The sequence below is a fragment of the Macaca mulatta genome, chromosome 19 (assembly GCF_049350105.2).
Source record: "Macaca mulatta isolate MMU2019108-1 chromosome 19, T2T-MMU8v2.0, whole genome shotgun sequence".
NCBI classification, from domain to species: Eukaryota; Metazoa; Chordata; class Mammalia; order Primates; family Cercopithecidae; genus Macaca; species Macaca mulatta.
The window spans coordinates 21,398,189-21,420,184 of record NC_133424.1 but is presented as its reverse complement, the minus strand read 5'-3'; the positions used below and the strand labels follow the sequence as shown (position 1 = coordinate 21,420,184).

At 38.0% G+C, this 21,996-nt stretch overlaps 2 protein-coding genes, 2 long non-coding RNA genes and 1 pseudogene across 4 annotated transcripts in view; 2 read left to right on the top strand and 3 right to left on the bottom strand.

Moving 5' to 3' along the window:
* LOC693803 (uncharacterized) overlaps nt 1-21,996 on the top strand; it is a 529,045-nt gene that overhangs the window by 25,601 nt on the left and 481,448 nt on the right. The window contains 4 exon segments of the mRNA XM_077978588.1: nt 5,302-6,872; nt 6,875-6,963; nt 7,059-7,117; nt 7,519-7,580. Coding sequence (XP_077834714.1) covers nt 5,302-6,872; nt 6,875-6,963; nt 7,059-7,117; nt 7,519-7,580 — 1,781 coding nt within the window.
* The window catches only part of LOC693354 (uncharacterized), a 171,528-nt gene that overhangs the window by 81,077 nt on the left and 68,455 nt on the right, over nt 1-21,996 (bottom strand).
* LOC144336913 (uncharacterized) lies at nt 7,115-9,359 on the bottom strand. The gene is made up of 2 exons (XR_013409343.1): nt 8,171-9,359; nt 7,115-7,240 (listed from the first exon to the last, which is right to left on the bottom strand). It is a non-coding gene; the product is annotated as an uncharacterized LOC144336913 (long non-coding RNA).
* Nucleotides 15,294-20,635, bottom strand: LOC144336925 (uncharacterized). Its single transcript, XR_013409357.1, has 2 exons — nt 16,979-20,635; nt 15,294-16,408 (listed from the first exon to the last, which is right to left on the bottom strand). It is a non-coding gene; the product is annotated as an uncharacterized LOC144336925 (long non-coding RNA).
* Nucleotides 15,784-16,102, top strand: LOC144336909 (cytochrome c oxidase assembly protein COX16 homolog, mitochondrial-like; annotated as a pseudogene).

The following is a 21,996-nucleotide window of genomic DNA, read 5'->3' as shown; positions in this document are numbered from 1 at the left end:
GCTAGAATGCAGTGGCTTGATCTTGGCTCACTGCCACCTCCACCTCCCGGGTTCAAGCAATTCTCCAGTCTCAGCCTCCCGAATAGCTGGGATTACAGGGGCCTGCCACCACACCCGGCTTTTTTTTTTTTTTTTTTTTGTATTTTTAGTAGAGATGGGATTTCACCATGCTGGCCAGGCTGGTCTCGAACTCCTGATTTCAAGTGACCCATCTGCCTCAGCCTCTGCAAGTGCTGGGATTACAGGCATGAGCCACTGCACCTCACCTAAAATTTTTTTAAATATTTAATTTTTTCATATTAATTATATTTATATTGGTACGCAACATGTGCTAAAATGTTTTTATCTTGCAAAGCTAAATCTGTGTTTTTTTTGTGTGCGTGTATGAGACAGAGTCTCACTCTGTCACCCAGGGTGGAGTGCAGTGGTGCAATCTCGCCTCACTGCAACCTCTGCCTCCCAGGTTCAAGCAATTCTCTGCCTTAACCTCCCGGGTAGCTGGGATTACAGGCATCCACCACCATGCCTGGCTAATTTTTGTATTTTTAGTAGGGATGGGGTTTCACCATCTTGGCCAGGCTGGCCTTGAACTCCTGACCTCGTGATCCACCTGCCTCGGCCCCCCAAAGTGCTGGGAGTACAGGCGTGAGCCATCACGTCCGACCATAAAGCTGAATCTTAATATACATTAAACAACTACCAATTATTCCCATTTCATCTCACTTTTCAAACACCACTCTTGTTCTGTTTCAGAGAGTGTAACTGTTATACATATCATACGATCTCTGTCTTTTTGTGACTGGCTCGTTTCATTTTGCATAATGTCGTTAAGATTTATCTTTATAGTTGTTATAATATTTTCTGCTTTTTGCAAACTGAGTGATATTCCAGTGTTTTTATATTTCAAATTATATTTACTAAATGATTTTGTAACAGAAATTTGCATTGCTTTTACCTGTTGGCTTTGAGTAACAGTGCTGCAATAATTATGGGTATGTAAATGACTCTTTGTATGACCATATATGTGAAAGTTCATGTGCTGGATTCTATTTTATTTATCTACTTTCTTATCTTTATATTCATACAAAATTGTTTTTATTATGTAGCTTTGTCATGTGTTTTGAAGTAAAAAACTGTAATGCCTCCAACATTGTTCCTTTTTTTTTTGAAGATTGTTGAGTATAGTCTCTTGAGATTCCATATACTTTTGGGGCTGCTGTTTCTATTTCTTCAGAAATGCAGTAAGAAATATGAAAAACATTACATTAAATCTCTAGATTACTTTGAGCAGTATGGAAATCTACACAATATTATTTCAACCTTTGAACAAGAGCACACTCAAAATGTGTTGTTTAATTTCTATGTATTTGTGAATTTTTCCGTTCTTTAAATTATAATCTCATTCCATTTTGGTCACAGAAAGTAACTCATAAGATTTCTGTTTTAAAAAATGTGTTAAGAATTTTTTTTGGCCTAACAGATGGTCCTTTCAAGGAGAATGTTCTATGAGCTATCGGGAAGGGTGTATATCCTGATGTTCAACTCTCTATACCTCTGTTAGAAATAATCGTTCCATACTGATTTCAAGTTTTCTATTCCCTTGCTAATATTCCGTCTTGTTTTATTTTTAAGAAAATGGGGTCTTGATATATTCTATAATTATATTGCTCTCTGTGTGTTTCTTCAATTCTGTCAATATTTGTTTTATATATTTGAAACCCTAATGTGAGATGTGCATGCGTGTACACACACACACACAAACTAGTCATTGGTTCCCAGTAAATGAATCTACTATTGTTCAGTGTCCTTTTTTCTCTTTTCAGAGTTTTGACTTAAAGTACATCTTTTTTTTTTTTTTTTTTTTTTTTTCTGAGACGGAGTCTCGCTCTGTCACCCAGGCTGGAGTGCAGTGGCCGGATCTCAGCTCACTGCAAGCTCCGCCTCCCGGGTTTACGCCATTCTCCTGCCTCAGCCTCCGGAGTAGCTGGGACTACAGGTGCCCGCCACCTCACCTGGCTAGTTTTTTGTATTTTTTAGTAGAGACGGGGTTTCACCGGGTTAGCCAGGATGGTCTTGATCTCCTGACCTTGTGATCCGCCCGTCTCGGCCTCCCAAAGTGCTGGGATTACAGGCTTGAGCCACCGCGCCCGGCAAAGTACATCTTGTTAAATATGACACTTTTTGACTTAAGATGTAGCTTGTGTAATATTATTTTGACGTCTTCTTCTCTCATTTGGTTAATATTTGCGTAAAATTTCTACTTTCATCTTGCTACTTTCAGTCTTTTTTTAATCATTAGATTTCAACTGACTCTTGTAAAAAGGCAAATGAATCTTGGCATTTGAAAGATTTTAATAAATCATTTTGTTGAAAATTATGTCTCTAGATTGAAAAGTTAATTTTATATATATTTAAATAATTTTCTGAAAGCAAAAGTAATGTAATTTTATTAATTCTCTTTAACTCTTGTATCTTTGTCCCTCATTTTCCCTCTTTCTGTCTTCTTTTGTGTCCTTTGGTTTTTGTATTATATGCTTTCACTACTTTCTTATTTTCTTTTGTGTATCTATACAGATATTTTCTTTGTAGTACCTTGGGAATTACATAAAAACTTAAAAAAAAAAACAATTTTAATGTAGTAAAAAATTAACCTTATTTGCACCACAATTGCTTGAATCCAGGAAACGTAGGTTGCAGTGAGCCGAGATCATGCCAGCCTGGGCAACAGAGTGAGACTCCATCTGAAAACAAAACAAAAAAAATTGACCTTGTTTGCATACAAAAAATTCTTTCTCATTACATCTGCTTTCTACTTTGTTATTGATGTTGCTAATTATATCCATACATATTTTTTAATTGTTATTTATTCATTTTTTTTGAGAGACAGTCTTGCTCTGTCACCTAGGCTGAATTGCAGTGGTGCAATCTTGGCTCACTGCAACCTTCACTTTTCAGGTTCAAGCAGTTCTCCTGCCTCAGCCTCCCAAGTAGCTGGGATTACAATTGTCTGTCACTACGCCCAGCTAATTTTTATATATTCAGTTGAGATGGGGTTTCACCATGTTGGCCAGGCTGGTCTTGAACTCCTGACCTCAGGTGATCCACCCTCCTCAGGCTCCCAAAGTGCTGGGATTACAGGCATGAGCCACTGTGCCTGGCCGCTAATTATTTATTTTTATGTTACATTAACAGATGTTTATAATCATTTCTATGCTTTTATCTTTAAAATTTTATAGAATAATTAATAATGTTTTCTGCATGATTATTAAAATGCTAAGGAATTCTATTTTTGTGTATGTAAATATCTTTCCCAGAAAGTTATGTTTTTTTGTATGATTATGTGTTCTCCTGCATCATGTTATTTTCAGTGGGAAGAACTCCTTTCAGCATCTTTGGTATGTAGGGCATATGCAGTGCCAATATACTTTTTCAGGATTAGGTTATTTTTAGAAGGTCTTTCTTTTTATTCGGTTGGACAGTTCTTTTTTATTTATTTATTTTTTATTTTTTTTGAAAAGGAGTTTCACTCTTGTTGCCCAAGCTTGAGTGCAGTGGCATGATCTTGGCTCACTGAAATCTCTGCCTCCCAGGTCCAACCGATTCTCCTGCCTCAGCCTCCTGAGTAGCTGGGATTACAGGCGCGTGTGACCTCGCCTGGCTAATTTTTTATATTTTTAGTAGAAATGGAGTTTCACCATGTTAGCTAGGCTGGTCTCGAACTCCTGACCTCAGGTGATCCGCCTGCCTCGGCCTTCCAAAGTGCTGAGATTATAGGCATGAGCCACTTTGCCCAACCAGTTCTTTTTAGTTGTATTATTTTCACTTGACAGCTGTTTTTTTTTTTTTTTTTTCCAGGGCTTTGACTATATCACCCAGTTCTCGTCAGGTATTCCAATATTTTTTGAAAATTTACTGGTTATCTCATAAGACATTTTTATAAATGATACATTACTTTGTCTTGCAGCTCCCAAGATTCTCTTCTTGACTGTGACATTTTTATCTTCCTAATTTATGTTTTTTGATATTTTTAATATTTTTATTGTTATCCTGAGTTTTCTAAACTTCAGTAGTTGTCTGTGTTCCTGTTTCATTCACTGTGTAGTATTTAATTTATTTTAAATTTTAAAAATTTGTACATCTTTACATTCCTATGGTTGCTTTCTGAAAGTTTAGTAATGTTTTTGATGGGGTCATCCTGCCCTAATATTTTGTATACATTAATCTTTGATTGAGATTTAGACATTAAAAACAAGCTACCTGTCACAATCTTTTTTTTTTTTTTTTTTTTTTTTGAGACGGAGTTTTGCTCTTGTTGCCCAGGCTGGAGTGCAGTGGCGTGATATCAGCTCGCCACAGCCTCTGCCTCCCGAGTTCAAGTGATTCTCCTGCCTCAGCCTCCCTAGTTGCTGGGATTACAGGCATGTGCCACCATGCCCAGCTAATTTTGTATTTTTAGTAGAGATGGGGTTTCTCCTTGTTGGTCAGGCTGGTCTTGAACTCCCGACCTCAGGTGATTCACCCTCCTTGGCCTCCCAAAGTGCTGGGATTATAGCTGTGAGCCACCGTGCCCGGCCCTGTCACAATCTTTATAATGTAGCTTAGGCCTGGGACAGTCTGAAACCAGTTGTCTTGGCTAGAGATTTTGGGAGTCTCTCTAACATTTTCTTAGATTGTGTCTTGTCTAAAATTTTGTGGGCTTTTTAAGTTAAAGAAGTATGTTAGCGTTTCTTCTAAATACTCAGTAATCACTTGCTAAACCTGTTTCCTGTATGTGGTACTGCAGTCTCTGCTGCTGTAACACTTAACTTTGGTCTCAGCAGACTCAAACTGTCATTCCAAAGTATACTACCATTTATTTTAGTACTTTATGTCATGGGAGACAGAAACCAGTGTCTGAAAAGGCCCCTGAGAGCCAGAAATAAAGATGTATGTGACACTATTTTTTTTAGTCTTTTAAAAAAGAAACCAGGAGTTGACAATTTACTTCTAAAGTCACCATGTTAGATTGGGCAGCAGAAAGAGGTGTGTTGGGTAAATGTAACAGACTTTTCTTTTTTCTCCTATGTGGCTCTTTGCATTATCCTCGCCTGGGACACTGCACACACTTTACTTATTTATAAATTTTTCACAAATGTATTTTGGTCAGAATGTTTTTGTTACATTTATGTGTCTATAAAGGATTTAGGATCTGTGGTGTTTTGCTGTGCCATTTTGCTTATATAGCTGGTGTAAGTTAGATTTGTAAATGACATTAATCGGAGCCGAGTAAGTGGAATAATTTGTTATTTTTATTTCTTTCAGCTATGTGTTCTCATTTTGCCAAAGACCTTAGGCCAGAGCAGTACATAAAAAATTCATTCCAACAAGTGATACTGAGAAGATATGGAAAATGTGGATATCAGAATTTACAATTAAGAAAAGGCTGTAAAAGTGTGGATGAGCATAAGTCGCACAAAGGAGGTCATAAGGAACTTAACCAATGTGTGACAACTACCCAGAGCAAAGTAGTTCAGTATGATAAATATGTGAAAGTCTTTCATAAATATTCAAAGAGACATAAGATAAGACATACTGGAAAAAATCCTTTCAAATGTAAAGAATGTGGCAAATCATTTTGCATGCTTTCACAACTAACTCAACATGAGATAATTCATACTGGAGAGAAACCCTACAAATGTGGAGAATGTGGCAAAGCTTTTAAAAAGTCCTCAAACCTTACTAATCATAAGATAATTCATACTGGAGAGAAACCCTACAAATGTGAAGAATGTGGAAAAGCTTTTAACCAGTCCTCAACTCTTACTAGACATAAGATAATTCATACTGGAGAGAAACTCTACAAATGTGAAGAATGTGGCAAAGCTTTTAACCGTTCCTCAAACCTTACTAAACATAAAATAGTTCATACTGGAGAGAAACCCTACAAATGTGAAGAATGTGGAAAAGCTTTTAAGCAGTCCTCAAACCTTACTAATCACAAGAAAATTCATACTGGAGAGAAACCTTACAAATGTGGAGAATGTGGCAAAGCCTTTACTTTATCTTCACACCTTACTACACATAAGAGAATTCATACTGGAGAGAAACCCTATAAATGTGAAGCATGTGGCAAAGCTTTTAGTGTATTCTCAACCCTTACTAAACATAAGATAATTCATACTGAAGAGAAACCCTACAAATGTGAAGAATGTGGTAAAGCTTTTAACCGGTCCTCACACCTTACTAATCATAAGGTAATTCATACTGGAGAGAAACCCTACAAATGTGAAGAATGTGGTAAAGCCTTTACCAAGTCCTCAACTCTTACTTATCATAAGGTAATTCATACTGGAAAGAAACCCTACAAATGTGAAGAATGTGGTAAAGCCTTTAGTATATTCTCAATCCTTACTAAACATAAAGTAATTCATACTGAAGAGAAACCCTACGAATGTGAAGAATGTGGCAAAACTTTTAACTACTCCTCAAATTTTACTAATCATAAAAAAATTCATACTGGAGAGAAACCCTATAAATGTGAAGAATGTGGCAAAAGCTTTATTCTGTCCTCTCACCTTACTACACATAAGATAATTCATACTGGAGAGAAACCCTACAAATGTAAAGAATGTGGCAAAGCTTTTAACCAGTCCTCAACCCTTATGAAACATAAGATAATTCATACTGGAGAGAAACCCTACAAATGTGAAGAATGTGGCAAAGCCTTTAACCAGTCCCCAAACCTTACTAAACATAAGAGAATTCATACCAAAGAGAAACTCTACAAATGTAAATAATGTGTCAAATCCTTTAGTGTATTTTCAACTTTTATTAAAACACAAGATAATACTGGAGAGAAATCCTACAAATGTGATAAATGTGGCAAAACCTTTAACTGGCTCTTAATCCTTATTTTAAAAAAAAGATAATTCATACTAGAGAGAAACCCTACAAATGTAAAGAATGTGGCAAAGTACTTAACTGGTCCCCAAATCTTACTACACGTTAAAAACAAACAAACAAACAAACAAACAAACAAAAAAACTTGAGAGAAACTACAAAGCTGGAAGACATCGCAGTAATTTTGACAACACCTCAAACTTTTCTAAGCATAAAATAAATCATACTGCTGAGGAACTTTCTTTTTTTTTTTTTTTTTTTTTTTTTTTGAAACGGAGTCTTGCTCTGTCACCCAGGCTGGAGTGCAGTGGCCGGATCTCAGCTCACTGCAAGCTCCTCCTCTCGGGTTCACGCCATTCTCCTGCCTCAGCCTCCCGTGTAGCTGGGACTACAGGCACCCGCCACTTCACCCAGCTAGTTTTTTGTATTTTTTAGTAGAGACGGGGTTTCACCGTGTTAGCCAGGATGGTCTCGATCTCCTGACCTCGTGATCCGCCCGTCTCGGCCTCCCAAAGTGTTGGGATTACAGGCTTGAGCCACCGCGCCCGGCCGGAACTTTCAAAATGTGGAAAATGTGACAAAACCTTTAAATGATTGTCACACTTGATTGTAGGTAAGATAATTATTACTACAAAAACTCTTACAAGTGTGAAGAATGTGGCAAACTTTTTAATGAATACTCACACCTTATTGCCAGGAAAGCATTTACACTTGAGAAAAATTGTACCAATATAAAGACTGTGAAAAAGCCATTAATGTCTGCTCACATCTTACTCAACATCAGAGAGTACTTAATAAAAGTATTATAAATTTAATTACTGTCAAAAAATCTTTCAGAAAATATAAGCTTTTAAAGTAGAGTATTTATTGTGAAGACAAACATTACAAATAAAAAAGGGTTGTAGTACCTTTACTTGTATCACAGATCTTACTGTACACGTTTTGTACTAGAGAAAACCGTGAAGCAGTTGATTAAACTTTGTTCAACATCAGGGAATTCAGATTGGAGAACAACCCTGCAAACATAATAAATTTGAATTTTTTTCCCAAAACTACAACTTAGACAACACCAGAGGGTTCATACTGAAATATATTTTTGCAGATGCAGTATATATTTAAAACATTCAATCCAAAATTAAGTCTATGTAAATATCAGAGAATTTACAGTAGAAATATCTAAAGTAGGGCCGGGCATGGTGGCTCACGCCTGTAATCCCAGCACTTTGGGAGGCTGAGGTGGGTGGATCATGAGGTCAACAGATTGAGACCATCCTGGTCAACATGATAAAACCCTGTCTCTACTAAAAATATAAAAATTAGCTGGGCGTGGTGGCATGTGCCTGTAGTCTCAGTTTCTCGGGAGGCTGAGGCAGGAGAATCACTTGAACCCGGGAGGCAGAGGTTGCAGTGAGCCGAAATTATACTGCTGCACTCTAGCCTGGCGACAGAGTGAGACTCCATCTCAAAAACAAAAACAAAAAATACTAAGGTACTGACACTTCAGACATTACACTATATCAAAGTGCTGAGTGTAAAAAATGATCCCAAACGGTAGATAAATTTATTTGTACATAATTTTAAAAAGAGTAGAAAATTTTTTGGAAGTTTGTAATTACATTCAAACTATACTTCCCCCTCCCCCCGCTTGAGACAGAGAATCTCTCTGTCGTCCAGGCTGGAGTGCAGTGGCACAATCTCAGCTCACTGCAGCCTCTGCCTCTTGGGTTCAAGCAATTCTCCTGCCTCAGCCTACTGAGTAGCTGGGATTACAGGCGCACACCACCAAGTCCAGCTGATTTTTATGTTTTTGGTAGAGACGGGGTTTCACCATGTTGGTCAGGCTAGTCTTGAACTTCTGACCTCATGATCTGCCCAGCTTGGCTTCCCAAAGTGCTGTGAATACAGGCTTACGCCACCGCGCCCAGCCCAAATTATACTTTTTTCCTTGAAAAGAAGTACAGATTTTTTAAAAAGCTAATAATGCTGTAATTCAACTCTGAAATTACTTGATGCTATTTCTTCATTTCTGTTGTATTCACATGTGATCAGTTGTCACTGCATCAAAGATAGGAGAGTTTCTTTTTTTTTAGGTGGGCATTTATGACCTTTTCTTTGGAAGAGTAAGGACATTAAAATGTTACATGCATGATGAAAATCTAAGTGGAGACGCTATTTGTGGTTAACTTATGATATTGAGTGGTGCATGAGGTAGGTGTTCACAGTAATATTCTTTTGCATTATAGTGAGAACATACTTGTTTTGTTAAAATTAAAAAATTAGTATGTGATTTTACTACTTGTACTTTTATGTAATAAAATGCAGTACATTTTTAACATTTCAGATTATGTGTGAACTTAATTGCTTAATTATACAGTTTTTAACATGTTAATACTATTGTGCATTCAATAAAGCATTATTATGCCACTAACTGAAACCTATCCCATTTACTCAAAGGTGTAGGTAAAAGATAGTAAGAATATACTATTTGGTAACATAATCAACTAACATCTCTGGTAATCTCTTTTGCCAGTGGCTTTCAACTGCAAATAAGTTAAAAAATATTGTTTCTGTAGGTTAAATTTTTATTCTTTTTTTCTCGTTTAAATCTGTTTTTTAAATTTTGTGGGTACAAAGTATGTGTATATATTTATGCCATATAACATATATTTTGATATAGGCATATAATATGTAATAATCACATCAGGGTAAATGAGGTATGCATCACCTCTAGCATTTATGTTTTGTATTACAAACAATCCAGTTCTACACTTTAGTTATTTTTATTTTTTATTGTTTATTTTTTGAGACGGAGTTTTGCTCTATCGCCCAGGCTGGGGTGCAGTGGCAGATCTTGGCTCACTTCAACCTCCACTTCCGAGTTCAAGCGATTCTCCTGCCTCAGCTTCCTGAGTAGCCAGAATTACAGGTGCGTACTACCATGCCCAGCTAATTTTTGTATTTTTAGTAGAGACGGGGATTCTGTGTTGGTCAGGCTGGTCTTGAACTCCTGACCTCGTGATCCACACACCTTAGCCTTTCAAAATGCTGGGATTACAGGTGTGAGCCACCATACCTGGCCTTAAGTTATTTTTAAATGTACAACTAAGTTGTTATTGACTACAATATTCTTAAAATTTTGTTATATATACATTTTTGAACTTTTGGCCTCTCTGCCTGCAAACACATATGACTTTTAGTTTTGATTTACATAAAGTTAAATATACACATACATTGTTCTAAAGATGTAAGAAAATTGTTCTAAAGTGTAAGAAAATTGTTCTAGGCTGGGCGCGGTGGCTCACGCTTGTAATCCCGGCACTTTGGAAGGTCGAGGCGGGCAGATCATGAGGTCAGGAAATCGAGACTAGCCTGGCCAACATGATGAAACCCCGTCTCTACTAAAAACACACAAAAAATTAGCCGGGCGTGGTGGCAGGTGCCTATAATCCCAGCCACTCAGAAGGCTGAGGCAGGAGAATCGCTTGTACCTGGGAGGCAGAGGTTGCAGTGAATCGACACTGCACCATTACACTCCAGCCTGGGCAACAAGAGAAAAACTCCACCTCAAAAAAAAAAAAAAAAAAAAAGTCTATTCTTCAAGAAAAGATGCCAGGAATTTCAAGTTAATATGTTCGAACATATATTCTCCCTAGAAGGGTACTGGTGTATTTGCAATCAAGGTATAGGATTTCTGGCCTTCCTTGTTTTGCCGTGTTTGTAAGAAATAGGCAGAAAGTAAAGCAGAGTCAACCATGACATTTCTAGTTACTGCAGCCACAGCACCTCAAATCTAGTGTTATGACAACTAGAAATTATGACTGTATTTCAAAAGTAAGAAAAATGAATTAATAAATACTTTCTAGATGATAGTATTTTAGTAGCTTATGATTGTGAGTCACAATTGCCCCATTGGGTTTATTGAAAAGCAGTTATTTATCTTCTAAGGTAAATAGAGAATAGGCATTCTATAATCCTATGCATACAGATCTTTTAAGATTGGCACTGTGTTTAGATTTGAATACATTCATACATTTGTAGTAATTTAAATTTTAATATTTTTCTAATAGAAGTGAAAAAATAGTTAACATGAGTTGAACAGAAACTTCACATGTGTTCATTAAATAACATTTAAAACCACATTGTGACTAGCAATTCCAATCTGTTTCATTTAGTAGTGACTAAAATGACAATATCTTTTATTCAATCAGAAATAGTATTTTTATATTGGTGTTTCTGAAACTTTCAGAAACTGTAGATCACTTAATGGGTAATAATGCACATGCAAACCACAAATTTTCTACATAATAGTAAGCTTGTCTTAGCTTTTAATATAAATATTCAGTATATTTCAAAAGTAGAATTAGTGGCTCTTTCTGGGCGCAGTGGCTCACGCCTGTAGTCCCAACACTTTGGGAGGCCGAGGCGGGTGGATCACGAGGTCAGGGGTTCACGACCAGCCTGACCAACATGGTGAAACCCCATCTCTACTAAAAATACAAAAATTAGCCGGGCATGGTGGTGTGTACCTGCGATCCCAGCCACTCAGGAGGCTGAGACAGGAGAATGGCTTGAACCCAGGAGGCGGAGGTTGCAGTGAGCCGAGATCATGCCATTGCTCTCCAGCCTGGGCGACAGAGCAAGACTCCGTCTCAAAAAAACAAAACAAAACAAAACAAAAAAAACTAGTGGCTCTTTTAAGTGATGAGACAGGTATAATTGTTAGGCCAGGCACTGTGGCTCATGCCTATAATCCCAGCACTTTGGGAGGCTGAGGTGGGTGGATTATGAGCTCAGGAGTTTGAGACCAGCCTGGCCAAGATACTGAAACACTGTCTCTATTAAAAATACAAAAATTATCTGGGTGTGGTGGCACACACCTGTAGTCCCAGCTACTCAGGAGGCTGAGGCAGGAGAATCACTTGAACCCGGAGGCAGAGGTTGCAGTGAGCCAAGATCGCACAACTGCACTCCATCCTGGTGACAGAGGGAGACTCTGTCTCAAAAAAAAAAAAAAAAAAGTTTTAAATTGGTAAGGTGGAAGTCAAGCTGTTGCTGTTTGATGATAAATAATATAGTGGTATACCTAGAAAACATTAAAGACTCTGAAAAGCTTCTATAACTGATAAATGAATTCAGCAAAGTTTCAGGATACAAAATTAATGTACACAAATCAGTAGCAATCTACAAATTCAATGCAATTTCCATCAAAATACCACCAATATTCTTCACAGAAGTAGAAAAAACACTGATAAAATCCATATGGAACCAAAAAAGAGCTCACATAGCCAAAGCAAGACTAAGCAAAAAGAACAAATCTGGAGGCATCACGTTACCTGATTTCAAGTCATACTATATGTTATAAGCCCATAGTTCCCAAAATAGCATGATACTGGTATAAAAACAGGCACATAGATCAATAGACCAGAATACAGAACCCAGAAATAAACCCAAATAGCCTAATCCTGAATGATTTTTTTTGTGTGTGTGAAACAGAGACTCACTTTGTTGCCCAGGCTGGAGTGCAGTGGCATGATCTTGGCTCACTGCAACATCCACCTCTTAGATTCAAGCAATTCAGCCTCTGAGTAGATAGGATTAGAGGAACAAGCCACCATGCCTGGCTAATTTTTGTATTTTTAGTAGAGATGGAGTTTCACTATTTTGGCAAGGCTAATCTCAAACTCCTGACCTCAAGTGATCTGCCCACCTCAGCCTCCCAAAGTGCTGAAATTATAGGAGTGATCCACCATGCCCAGCCTCCTGAGTGAGCTTTGAGTCAACAACAAAATTAAGATGGAAATTTAAAAACACTTTGATTTGAATGACAATAATGACACAACTTATGAATACCTCTGGCATACAGCAAAAGTGGTGCTAAGACAAAGTTGATAGCAAAAAATGCCTACATCAAAAAGTCTAAAATAGCACAAGTAGACTACGTATGGTTACACCTCAAAAAACTAGAGAAGCAAAACCAAATCAAATCCAAATGCAGCAGCAAAGAAAAAATAACAAAGATCAGAGAAAAACTAACAAGGTTGAAACAAAAAAATACAAGGAGATAAATGCAACAAAAGCTGGTTGTTTACAAAGATTAACAAAATTGGTAGACCATTATTAGCAAGATTAACCAAAAAAAGGCAGAGAGAAGATCTAAATAAGTTCAATTACAAACAAAACGGAAGATATTACAGACAATACCACAGAAATACAAAAGATTACTGAAGGCTACCATAAATACATTTACGTATACAAATTAGAAAATGTAGAGAAGCTGCATAAATTCCTGGAAATGCACAATCCTTTTAGATTACACCCGGAAGAAATGGAAAATCTGAACAGACCAATAAGAGGTAGTGAAATTGAAATAGTAATAAAAAATTGCCATCCAAAAAGTCCGGGAGCATATGAATTCACAGATATATTTTATCATCAGACATTCAAAGAAGAATTGGCACCAATCTTACTGAAACTATTCAAAAGATAAAAAGGGAATCTTCTCTAAATCATTCCATCAAGCCAGTATCACCCTAATCCCCAAACCAGAAAAAGACATGACAAAAAAACAAAAAAAGTAAATATTTCTGATGAACTTAGATGATGATAAAATTATCAGCAAAATCCTAGCTAAGCAAATACAACAGCATATCAAAAAGATAATACACCATGATCAAGTGCATTTTATACCAGAAATGAAAGGATGGTTTAATATATGCAGGTAAGTAAATGTGATATACCACATAAACAGATTTAAAAACAAAAATTACATGATTATCTCAATAGGCTCAGAAAAAAACCTGACAAAATCCAGCATTGCTTCAGCATTAAAACCTTAACAAAATTGGCATAGAGGGGACATAGCTTCAGGTAATAAAAGTCATTTATGGCAAACCCGCAGCCCACATTATACTGAATGGGAAAAAGTTGAAAGCATTACTCCTGAGAGCTAGAACAAGACAAGGATGTCCACTTTCACCACTTCTATTCAACATATTGCTGGAAGTCTTAGCCAGAGCATTCAAATAAGAGAAAGAAATAAAGGGTCTCCAAATTGGAAAAGAGGAAGTCAAACTGTGACTGTTCATTGATGATATGATTGTATACCTAAAAAACACTAAAGACATCCAGAAAGCTCCTAGATCTGATAAATGAATTCAGTAAAGTTTCAGGATACAAAAATCAATGTACACAATTCGGTAGCACTGCCATACACAAACAACAACCCAAACTAGGAATCAAATCAAGAATTCAGCCCCTCTTACGACAGCTGCAAAATAATAATAATAATAATAATAATAATTAGGAATATACTTAGCCAAGGAGGCAAATGATCTCTACAAGGTAAGTAACAAAACACTGTTGAAATAAATTATAGATGACACAAACAAATGGAAACACATTTCATGCTCATGGATAAGTAGAGTGACTATTGTGAAGATGACCATAATAATAAAAACAATCTACAAATTCCATGCAGTTTCCATAAAGATAACATCATCATTCTTCACAGAACTAAAAAAAATAAAAAAGACAATTATAAAATTCATATGGAACCAAAAAAAGCCCACACAGCCAAAACAAGACTAAGTAATAAGAACAAATCTGAAGGGATTGCATTACCAACTTCAAACTATACCAAAGGGTGATAGTTATCAAAACAGTATGATACTGGTATAAAAATAGGCATGTAGACCAACAGAATAGAATAGCAAACCCAGAAATGAACCGAAATACATACAGCCGACTAATTTTTAACAATGTTAACAAAAACATAAAGTATAAAAAGGATACCCTAAAGCTGGGCGTGGTGGCTCATGCCTGTAATCCCAGCACTTTGGGAGGCCAAGGCAGTTGGATCACCTGAGGTCAGGAGTTTGAGACCAGCCTGGCCAACATGGTGAAACCTTGTCTCTAATAAAATACAAAAATTAGCCAGTCACAGTGGCTCATGCCTGTAATCCCAGCACTTTGGGAGACTGAGGCATGTGGATCATGAGGTCAGGAGTTCAAGACCAGCGTGACCAACATGGCAAAACCCAATCTCTACTAATAATACCAAAAAAAATAGCCAGGCATGGTGGCACGTGCCTGTAATTCCAGCTACTCAGGAGGCTGAAGCAGGAGCATTGCTTGAACCCAGGAGGCAGAGATTAGAGTGAGCCAAGATTGTGCCATTGTACTCCAGCCTGGGCAACAAGAGCAAAACTCCGTCTCAAAAAAAAAAAAAAAAAAAAAAAAAATATCCTGTTAAACAAATGGTGCTGAGATAATTGGTAAGCCACATGTAGAATAAGAAAATTGGATCTTCATCTCTCATCCTGTACAAAAGTCAACTCAACGTGGATCAAAGACTTAAATCTAAGACCTGAAACTATAAAAATTCTAGAAGATAACATCAGAAGAACACTTCTAGACATTTGCTTAGGCAAAGAGTTTATAACCAAGAACCCTAAAGCAAATGCAAAAAAAAAAAAAAAATCAATAAATAAATGGGACTTAATTAAACTGAAAAGCTTCTGCACAGTAAAATAAGTAATCAGCAGAGTAAAGAGAAAACCCAGAGTAGAAAATATTTACAACCGATGCATTCAACAAAGGCCTGTTATCCAGAATCTACAAGGAACTCGAACAAATCAGCAAGAAAAAACAAACAAACGAATAATCCCATGAAAATGTGTGCGAAGGACATGAACAGACAATTCTTGAAAGAAGATATACAAATGGCCAACAAACATATTAAAAAAAAAAATGCTTGGAAACCTATCAGTAAGGACCGAGCACCAAACAACCAGGGAAAGTTGGTGAGTCAAGGACCTACTCATGTTGATGAAAGCTTGGGCCGCTGAGATTTGAGAATCTGTGTTGGGCCTGCTTGGAGTTCTAAACGGATGGAAGAGTTCAGTCATGTTTGCACCTGCAGTGATGCGTGCTTTGTGCAAGAACAAGACTCTCCGCTACGAAGTCCCCATGTTGTTGCTAATTGTTGGAGTTTCTTTTGGTCTTTGTGAGTTTTCACAAATCTGACATGATGCTGTGAAGATTAAAATGGATCCTGAGTTGGAAAAAAAATACTGAAAGCAAATAGTATCATTAGGTCAGAATATGAGAAAATAAAAGACTCTACTTTTGATGACTGGAAGAATATTCAAGGACCCAAGCCTTGGAAAGACCTGACCTCCTCCAAGAAAGAAATCCAGAAATCCTTAAGACTAAGACAACTTGACTGTGCTGATTCTTTTTGATTTTTAAATAAAAATGTCGTCAACTGGATTTCCTAATACTTACCCTTATCAAGTGGAAAGAAGATTCCAGACCCATTGAAACCTGGATATGGGTAACTTGTTGGCAGATAATCTTGATAAAATGTTAAGTACAGGCTCACGCCTGTAATCCCAGCACTTTGGGAGGTCGAGGCAGGCGGATTATGAGGTCAGGAGTTCAAGACCAGCCTGGCCAGTATGTTGACACCCCACCTCTACTAAAAATACAAAAATTAGCTGGGTATGGTGCCACATACCTGTAGTCCCAGCTGCTCGAGAGGCTGAGGCAGAAGAATTGCTTGAACCCAGGAGGCAGAGTTTGCAGGGAGCCAAGATCGTGCCACTGCACTCCTTCCTGGATAGCAGAGTGAAACTCTGTCTCAAGAAAAAACAAAAACAAAGCAAACAAACAAAAAAAAGTACAGGTTTTTATACTTCTCGATTATTCCATCTGCAGATGAAAGTAACAATGTTGGACACATATATTTTACACCTTGAAATAAAAAATGTGAATACTGAAAAAAAAAATGCTCAACATCACTGATTTTCAGGAAAGTGCAGATTAAAATCACATTGTGATACCACCTTACTCCTGCAAGAATGGTCACAATTAAAACATCAAAAAACTAGATATTGCCATGGATGTGATGAAAATGGAGCACTTTAACACTGCTGGTGGAAATGTAAACTAGTACAATCACTATGGAAAACAGCTGGGAATTTATTTATTTTTATTTTTGAGATAGAGTCTCATTCTGTCACCCAGGCTGAGTGCAGTGTTGTGATGTCGGCTCACTGCAGCCTCTGCCTCCTGAGTTCAAGTGATTCTCCTGCCTCACCCTCCTCAGTTGCTTGGACTACAGGCACATGCCGCCATGACAGGCTAATTTGTTTGTACTTTTAGTAGAGATGGATTTCCACCATGTTGGCCAGGCTGGTCTCAAATTCCTGATTTCAGGTGATTTACCCACCTTGGCATCCCAAAGTGTTGGGATTACAGGCTTGAGCCAGCACACGCAGCCAGGAGATTTTTTTAAAGAACTAAAAGTAGAACTACCATTTGATCCAGCAAACCCACTACTGGGTATTTACATGCAGAAAAAAGTCATTATATAAAAAAGACACTTGCACAGGCGTGTTTGTGGCAAAACAATTTCCAATTGCAGAAAAATGGAAGCACCCTAAATGCCCGTCAACCATCAAGTGGATGAAGAAAATGTGATTTGTATATATCATGTAATACTCAGCCATTAAAAAATGGAGTAATGGCATTCACAGCAACTTGAATGGATTAGAAGATCATTATTCTAAGTGAATGGGAGCTAAGCTATGGGGATTCCAAAGCATGAGAATTATATAATGAACTCAGAACTTGAGGGGAAGAGCAGGAGGTGGGTGAGAACTAAAAGATTACACACTGGGTACAGTATACACTGCTCAGTTGCTGGGTGCACCCAAATCTCAGACATTACTGCTGAAGAACTTATCTATGTAGCCAAACAACACCTTTACCTCAAAACTCTTAGAGTAATAACAACAATTAAAAAAAAAAAACCCCACAGAATTTTAGGTTGATATGCTTTGGCTTTTTTTTAGAAAGGATTTCACTCTCACCCAGGATGGAGTGCGGTAGATTGATCGTGGCTCACTGCAGCCTCAAGCTCCTGGGCTCAGGTAATCCTCCTAAATCAGCTTCCTGAATAGCAGGTAATGCAGGTGCTGGTTATCATGCCCAGCTAATTTTTCTGTTTCTTTTCTTTTTTTTGAGACGGAGTCTCTGTCGCCTAGGCTGGAGTGCAGTGGCGCAATCTTGGCTCACTGCAAGCTCCACCTCCCAGGTTCAAGTGATTCTCCTGCCTCAGCCTCCCAAGTAGCTGCGACTACAGGTGCCCACCACCACACGCAGCTAACTTTTTGTATTTTTAGTAGAGACAGCATTTCACCATGTTAGCTAAGATAGTCTCAATCTTCTGACTTCATGATCCACCAGCCTTGGCCTCCCAAAGTGCTGGGATTACACATGTGAGCCACCGTGCCTGACTGCTAATTTTTGTATATTGTGTAGACATGGGTTTTTGCCATGTTGGTATCAAATTTCTGAGTTTAAACAGTCTGTTTCTTGGCCTCCCAAAATGCTGGGATTACAAGCATGAGCCACCATGCCTGATTAGAATCTTATTTTTATAGGATATAGAAAAGCTAAATATATTTAGATCTGTAAGTTGGCAGAAAGTTTGAAAAAAAAGCTTTTATTAAAAATATAAAATGGTTTTACCTCCAGCTTAACTTGGTAACAATTCCAACCAAACGTGAAGTTTTCTTGCCAGAACTCGGAGGAGGGCATGAATCCAATGTGCAGACTTGACAGGTGGAAAGGTGTAAAAGCTCGGCTTGCTCTCTTTGCTGGGAGACTGGTAGCCTGGGGCAAGTTCTCAGCCCTGCTCACCCATTCCCTGAAAACTAACCTGGTGCTGTTGAGGGGAGAGACATCGTGGGAGCTAGACTGGTCTTTTGGGTCATGTGAGAGCTGAGTGAGGCCTGTGACTGTCTGCTTTTTCCCACTTTCTTGACAACATGCATCACCACCAGAGGCAGCCATAATCCTCCTGGGAACATAACTCCATTGGCCTGGGAACCACACCTCCATCTCACCACAGCAGCCAGGGCAAGCCCCTCCAAAGGAGAGTCAGCTCAGACTTGCCTAACCCTGCCCCCACCTGATGGTCCTAGCTGGCCCCCACCTGATGAATTTAGCCGAAGACAAAATTCATATTCTCTTGAAAGTTCTAAGGCCCTGTTCAGTACCTGATCCTCCCTATACGACTACAGCTGATGCTGTCTTGAAAGCTTCACCTCCTGGTAGGAGGCCAACCAGCAGAAAACTAGTGCATTAAACAATTACATTTAAGGATGCGCATACAGTCCATTTCACTCCTCTGCAACCTCCACCACAGCAGGTGCTGGTATCCATGGCTGAGAGACCTGAAGACGATTCATATCACAGGACTGTGTGCAGACACCCCCAAGTGCCAGCCCAGAGACTAATAGCCCTGCTGTGTGGCTAGATCCAGAAGAGAAATAACGATCACTGTAGTTCAGCTCTTAGGAAACCACATCCCTAGAAAAAAGGTTAGGGTATTACATCAAGGGAGCACCCTGTGGGACAAAGGAATGTATACAGAAGCCTTGAGCCCCCAGAACTCCCCTCTCACATAGTCTACCCAAATGAGAAGGAACCAGAAAAACAATTGTGGTAATATGAAAAAAATAATGTTCTTTAACATCATCCAAAAATCATACAAGTTTACCAGCAATGAATCCAAACCAAGAAGAAATCCATGTAGCGCCTAAAAAAAATTTAGAAAGTCAATTATTAAACTAATCAAGTAGGTACCATAGAAAGGTAAAGTCCAATTTATGGAAATCAATGAATAATACAAGATATGAGGGGAGAAATCTTCAGTGAAAAAAATAGAATAAAAAAATCACAACTTCAGGAAATAAACACACAGAAATGCAAAATGTTCTGAAAAGTCTCAGTAATAGAGTTGAACAAGTAGAAGAAAGAAATTCTCAGCTCAAAAACAAGGTTTTTGAATTAACCCAATTGAGCAAAGGCAAACAAAAAATAATAAAAAAAATCAGCAAAGCCTCCAAGAAGTTTGGAATTATATTAAATTACCAAACCTAAAAGTGATTTGCATTCCTAAGGAAGAAGAGAAATCTAAAAGGTCAGAAAGCATATTTGGAAAAGTAATTGAGGTAAACTTTTCTTTCTTGGCTAGAGACCTAGACATTCAAATACAAGAAGCTCAAAGAACACCTGGGACATTCATTGCAAAATGACCATTGCCTAGACGAATTGTTATCAGGTTATCTAAAGTCAAGGCAAAGGAAAGAATGTTAAGAGCTGTGAGGCAAAAGCACCAGGTAACCTAAAAATATATAAAATAAAAATCTATCACATAAACAGCAAAATACAAGCAAGAAGGAATGGGGGCCCTATTTTCAGCCTCCTTAAACAAACCTCTATCAGTGAAGAACTTTGTATCCAGGAAAACTAAGCTTCATAACTGAAGAGAAAAAAGTCTTTTCATACAAACAAATGCTGGGAGAATTCACCACTACCAAGCCAGCACTACAAAAACTGCTAAAAGGAACTCTAAGAAGTCCTGGAGAAATATCAAAACAGAACATCTTTAAAGCATAAATCTCACAGGGCCTATAAAATATGAATACAACAAATTAAAAAAAAAAAACAAGGTATTCAGGCAATAAATGGCATGATAAATGAAATAGTACCTCACATCTCAATACTAACATTGAATGTACATGGCCTAAATGTTCCACTTGAAAGATACAGAATTGCAGAATAGATAAGAATTCACCAACCAAGTATCTGCTGCCTTCAAGAAACTCACCTAACACACAAGGGTTAAGGTAAAAATGTGAAAAAAAATCCATGCAAATGGATACCAAAAGTGAGCAGGAGTAGCTATTCATATATCAGACAAACACACTTTAAAGCAACAGCAGTTAAGACAAAACAAAGTGGGATATTATATAATGATAAAAACCCTGCCAAACAGAAAAATATTACAATTCTAAATACATATGCACCTAACACTGAAGCTTCCAAATCAGCACATGAAACTTTCCATTTTAGTAATCTATATTTAGTAATCTATAGAAACTAACCCATTTTAGTAATCTATAATAGTAACCAAACACACAGATGCAAACACCCACATACACACTTAATTTATTAACTTAGATTATTTTCTATCTTTTCTGTGATGAGTAATTAAATACAGGTTTTGATAAAAGAAGTTTTTTTTTTTTGTTTTTGTTTTTGCCTTTCTGATCTTGGTTATTTCTTTACTTCTGCTGGGTTTGGGTTTGGTTTGTTTTTATTTCTCAAGTTCCTTGAAGTGTGACCTTAGATTGTCTATTTGTGCTCTTTCAGATTTTTTGATGTAGGCATTTAAGCCTATGTACTTTCCTCTTAGCATCACTTTTGCCGTATCCCAGATGTTTTGATAGGTTGTGTCACTATCGTCATTCAGTTCAAATAATTTTTAAATTTCCATCTTGATTTTATGATTGACCCAGTGATCATTCAGGAGCAGGTTATTCAATTTTCATGTGTTTGCATGGTTTTGAAGGTTTCTTTTGGAGTTGATTTTCTTTTTTTTTTTTTTTTTTTTTTTTTGAGACGGAGTCTCACTGTGTCGCCCAGGCTGGAGTGCAGTGGCCGGATCTCAGCTCACTGCAAGCTCCGCCTCCCGGGTTTTTATGCCATTCTCCTGCCTCAGCCTCCCGAGTAGCCGGGACTACAGGGGCCCGCCACCTCGCCTGGCTAGTTTTTCGTATTTTTTTAGTAGAGACGGGGTTTCACCGTGTTAGCCAGGATGGTCTCGAACTCCTGACCTCATGATCCGCCCGTCTCGGCCTCCCAAAGTGCTGGGATTACAGGCTTGAGCCACCGCGCCCAGCCTGGAGTTGATTTTCAATTTTATCCCCATGTGGCTTGAGAGACTACTTGATATAATCTTGATTTTCTTAAATGTATTAAGACTTGTTTAGTGGCCTATCATATGGTCAATCTTAGAGAAAGGTAGGCCATGTTATATACCCCAAGTTCTCCTTGCCCAGCTCAGCCTCAGTCCCCTTCAGCCACAATATGGTGGCTGTGCCGACAGCCGGCCCCCTGGGCGTCCTGTCTCTTCCCTGGGCAGTGACTGTGCCCTGGCCTGGTGCCCTCTCTGGGCAGCTCTGCATCCACAGCACTGCATCTCTCTCTGATTGTGCAAGGACCACGGGAGGGTCGTCAGAGGAGAATCCTGACTTGGGGTGC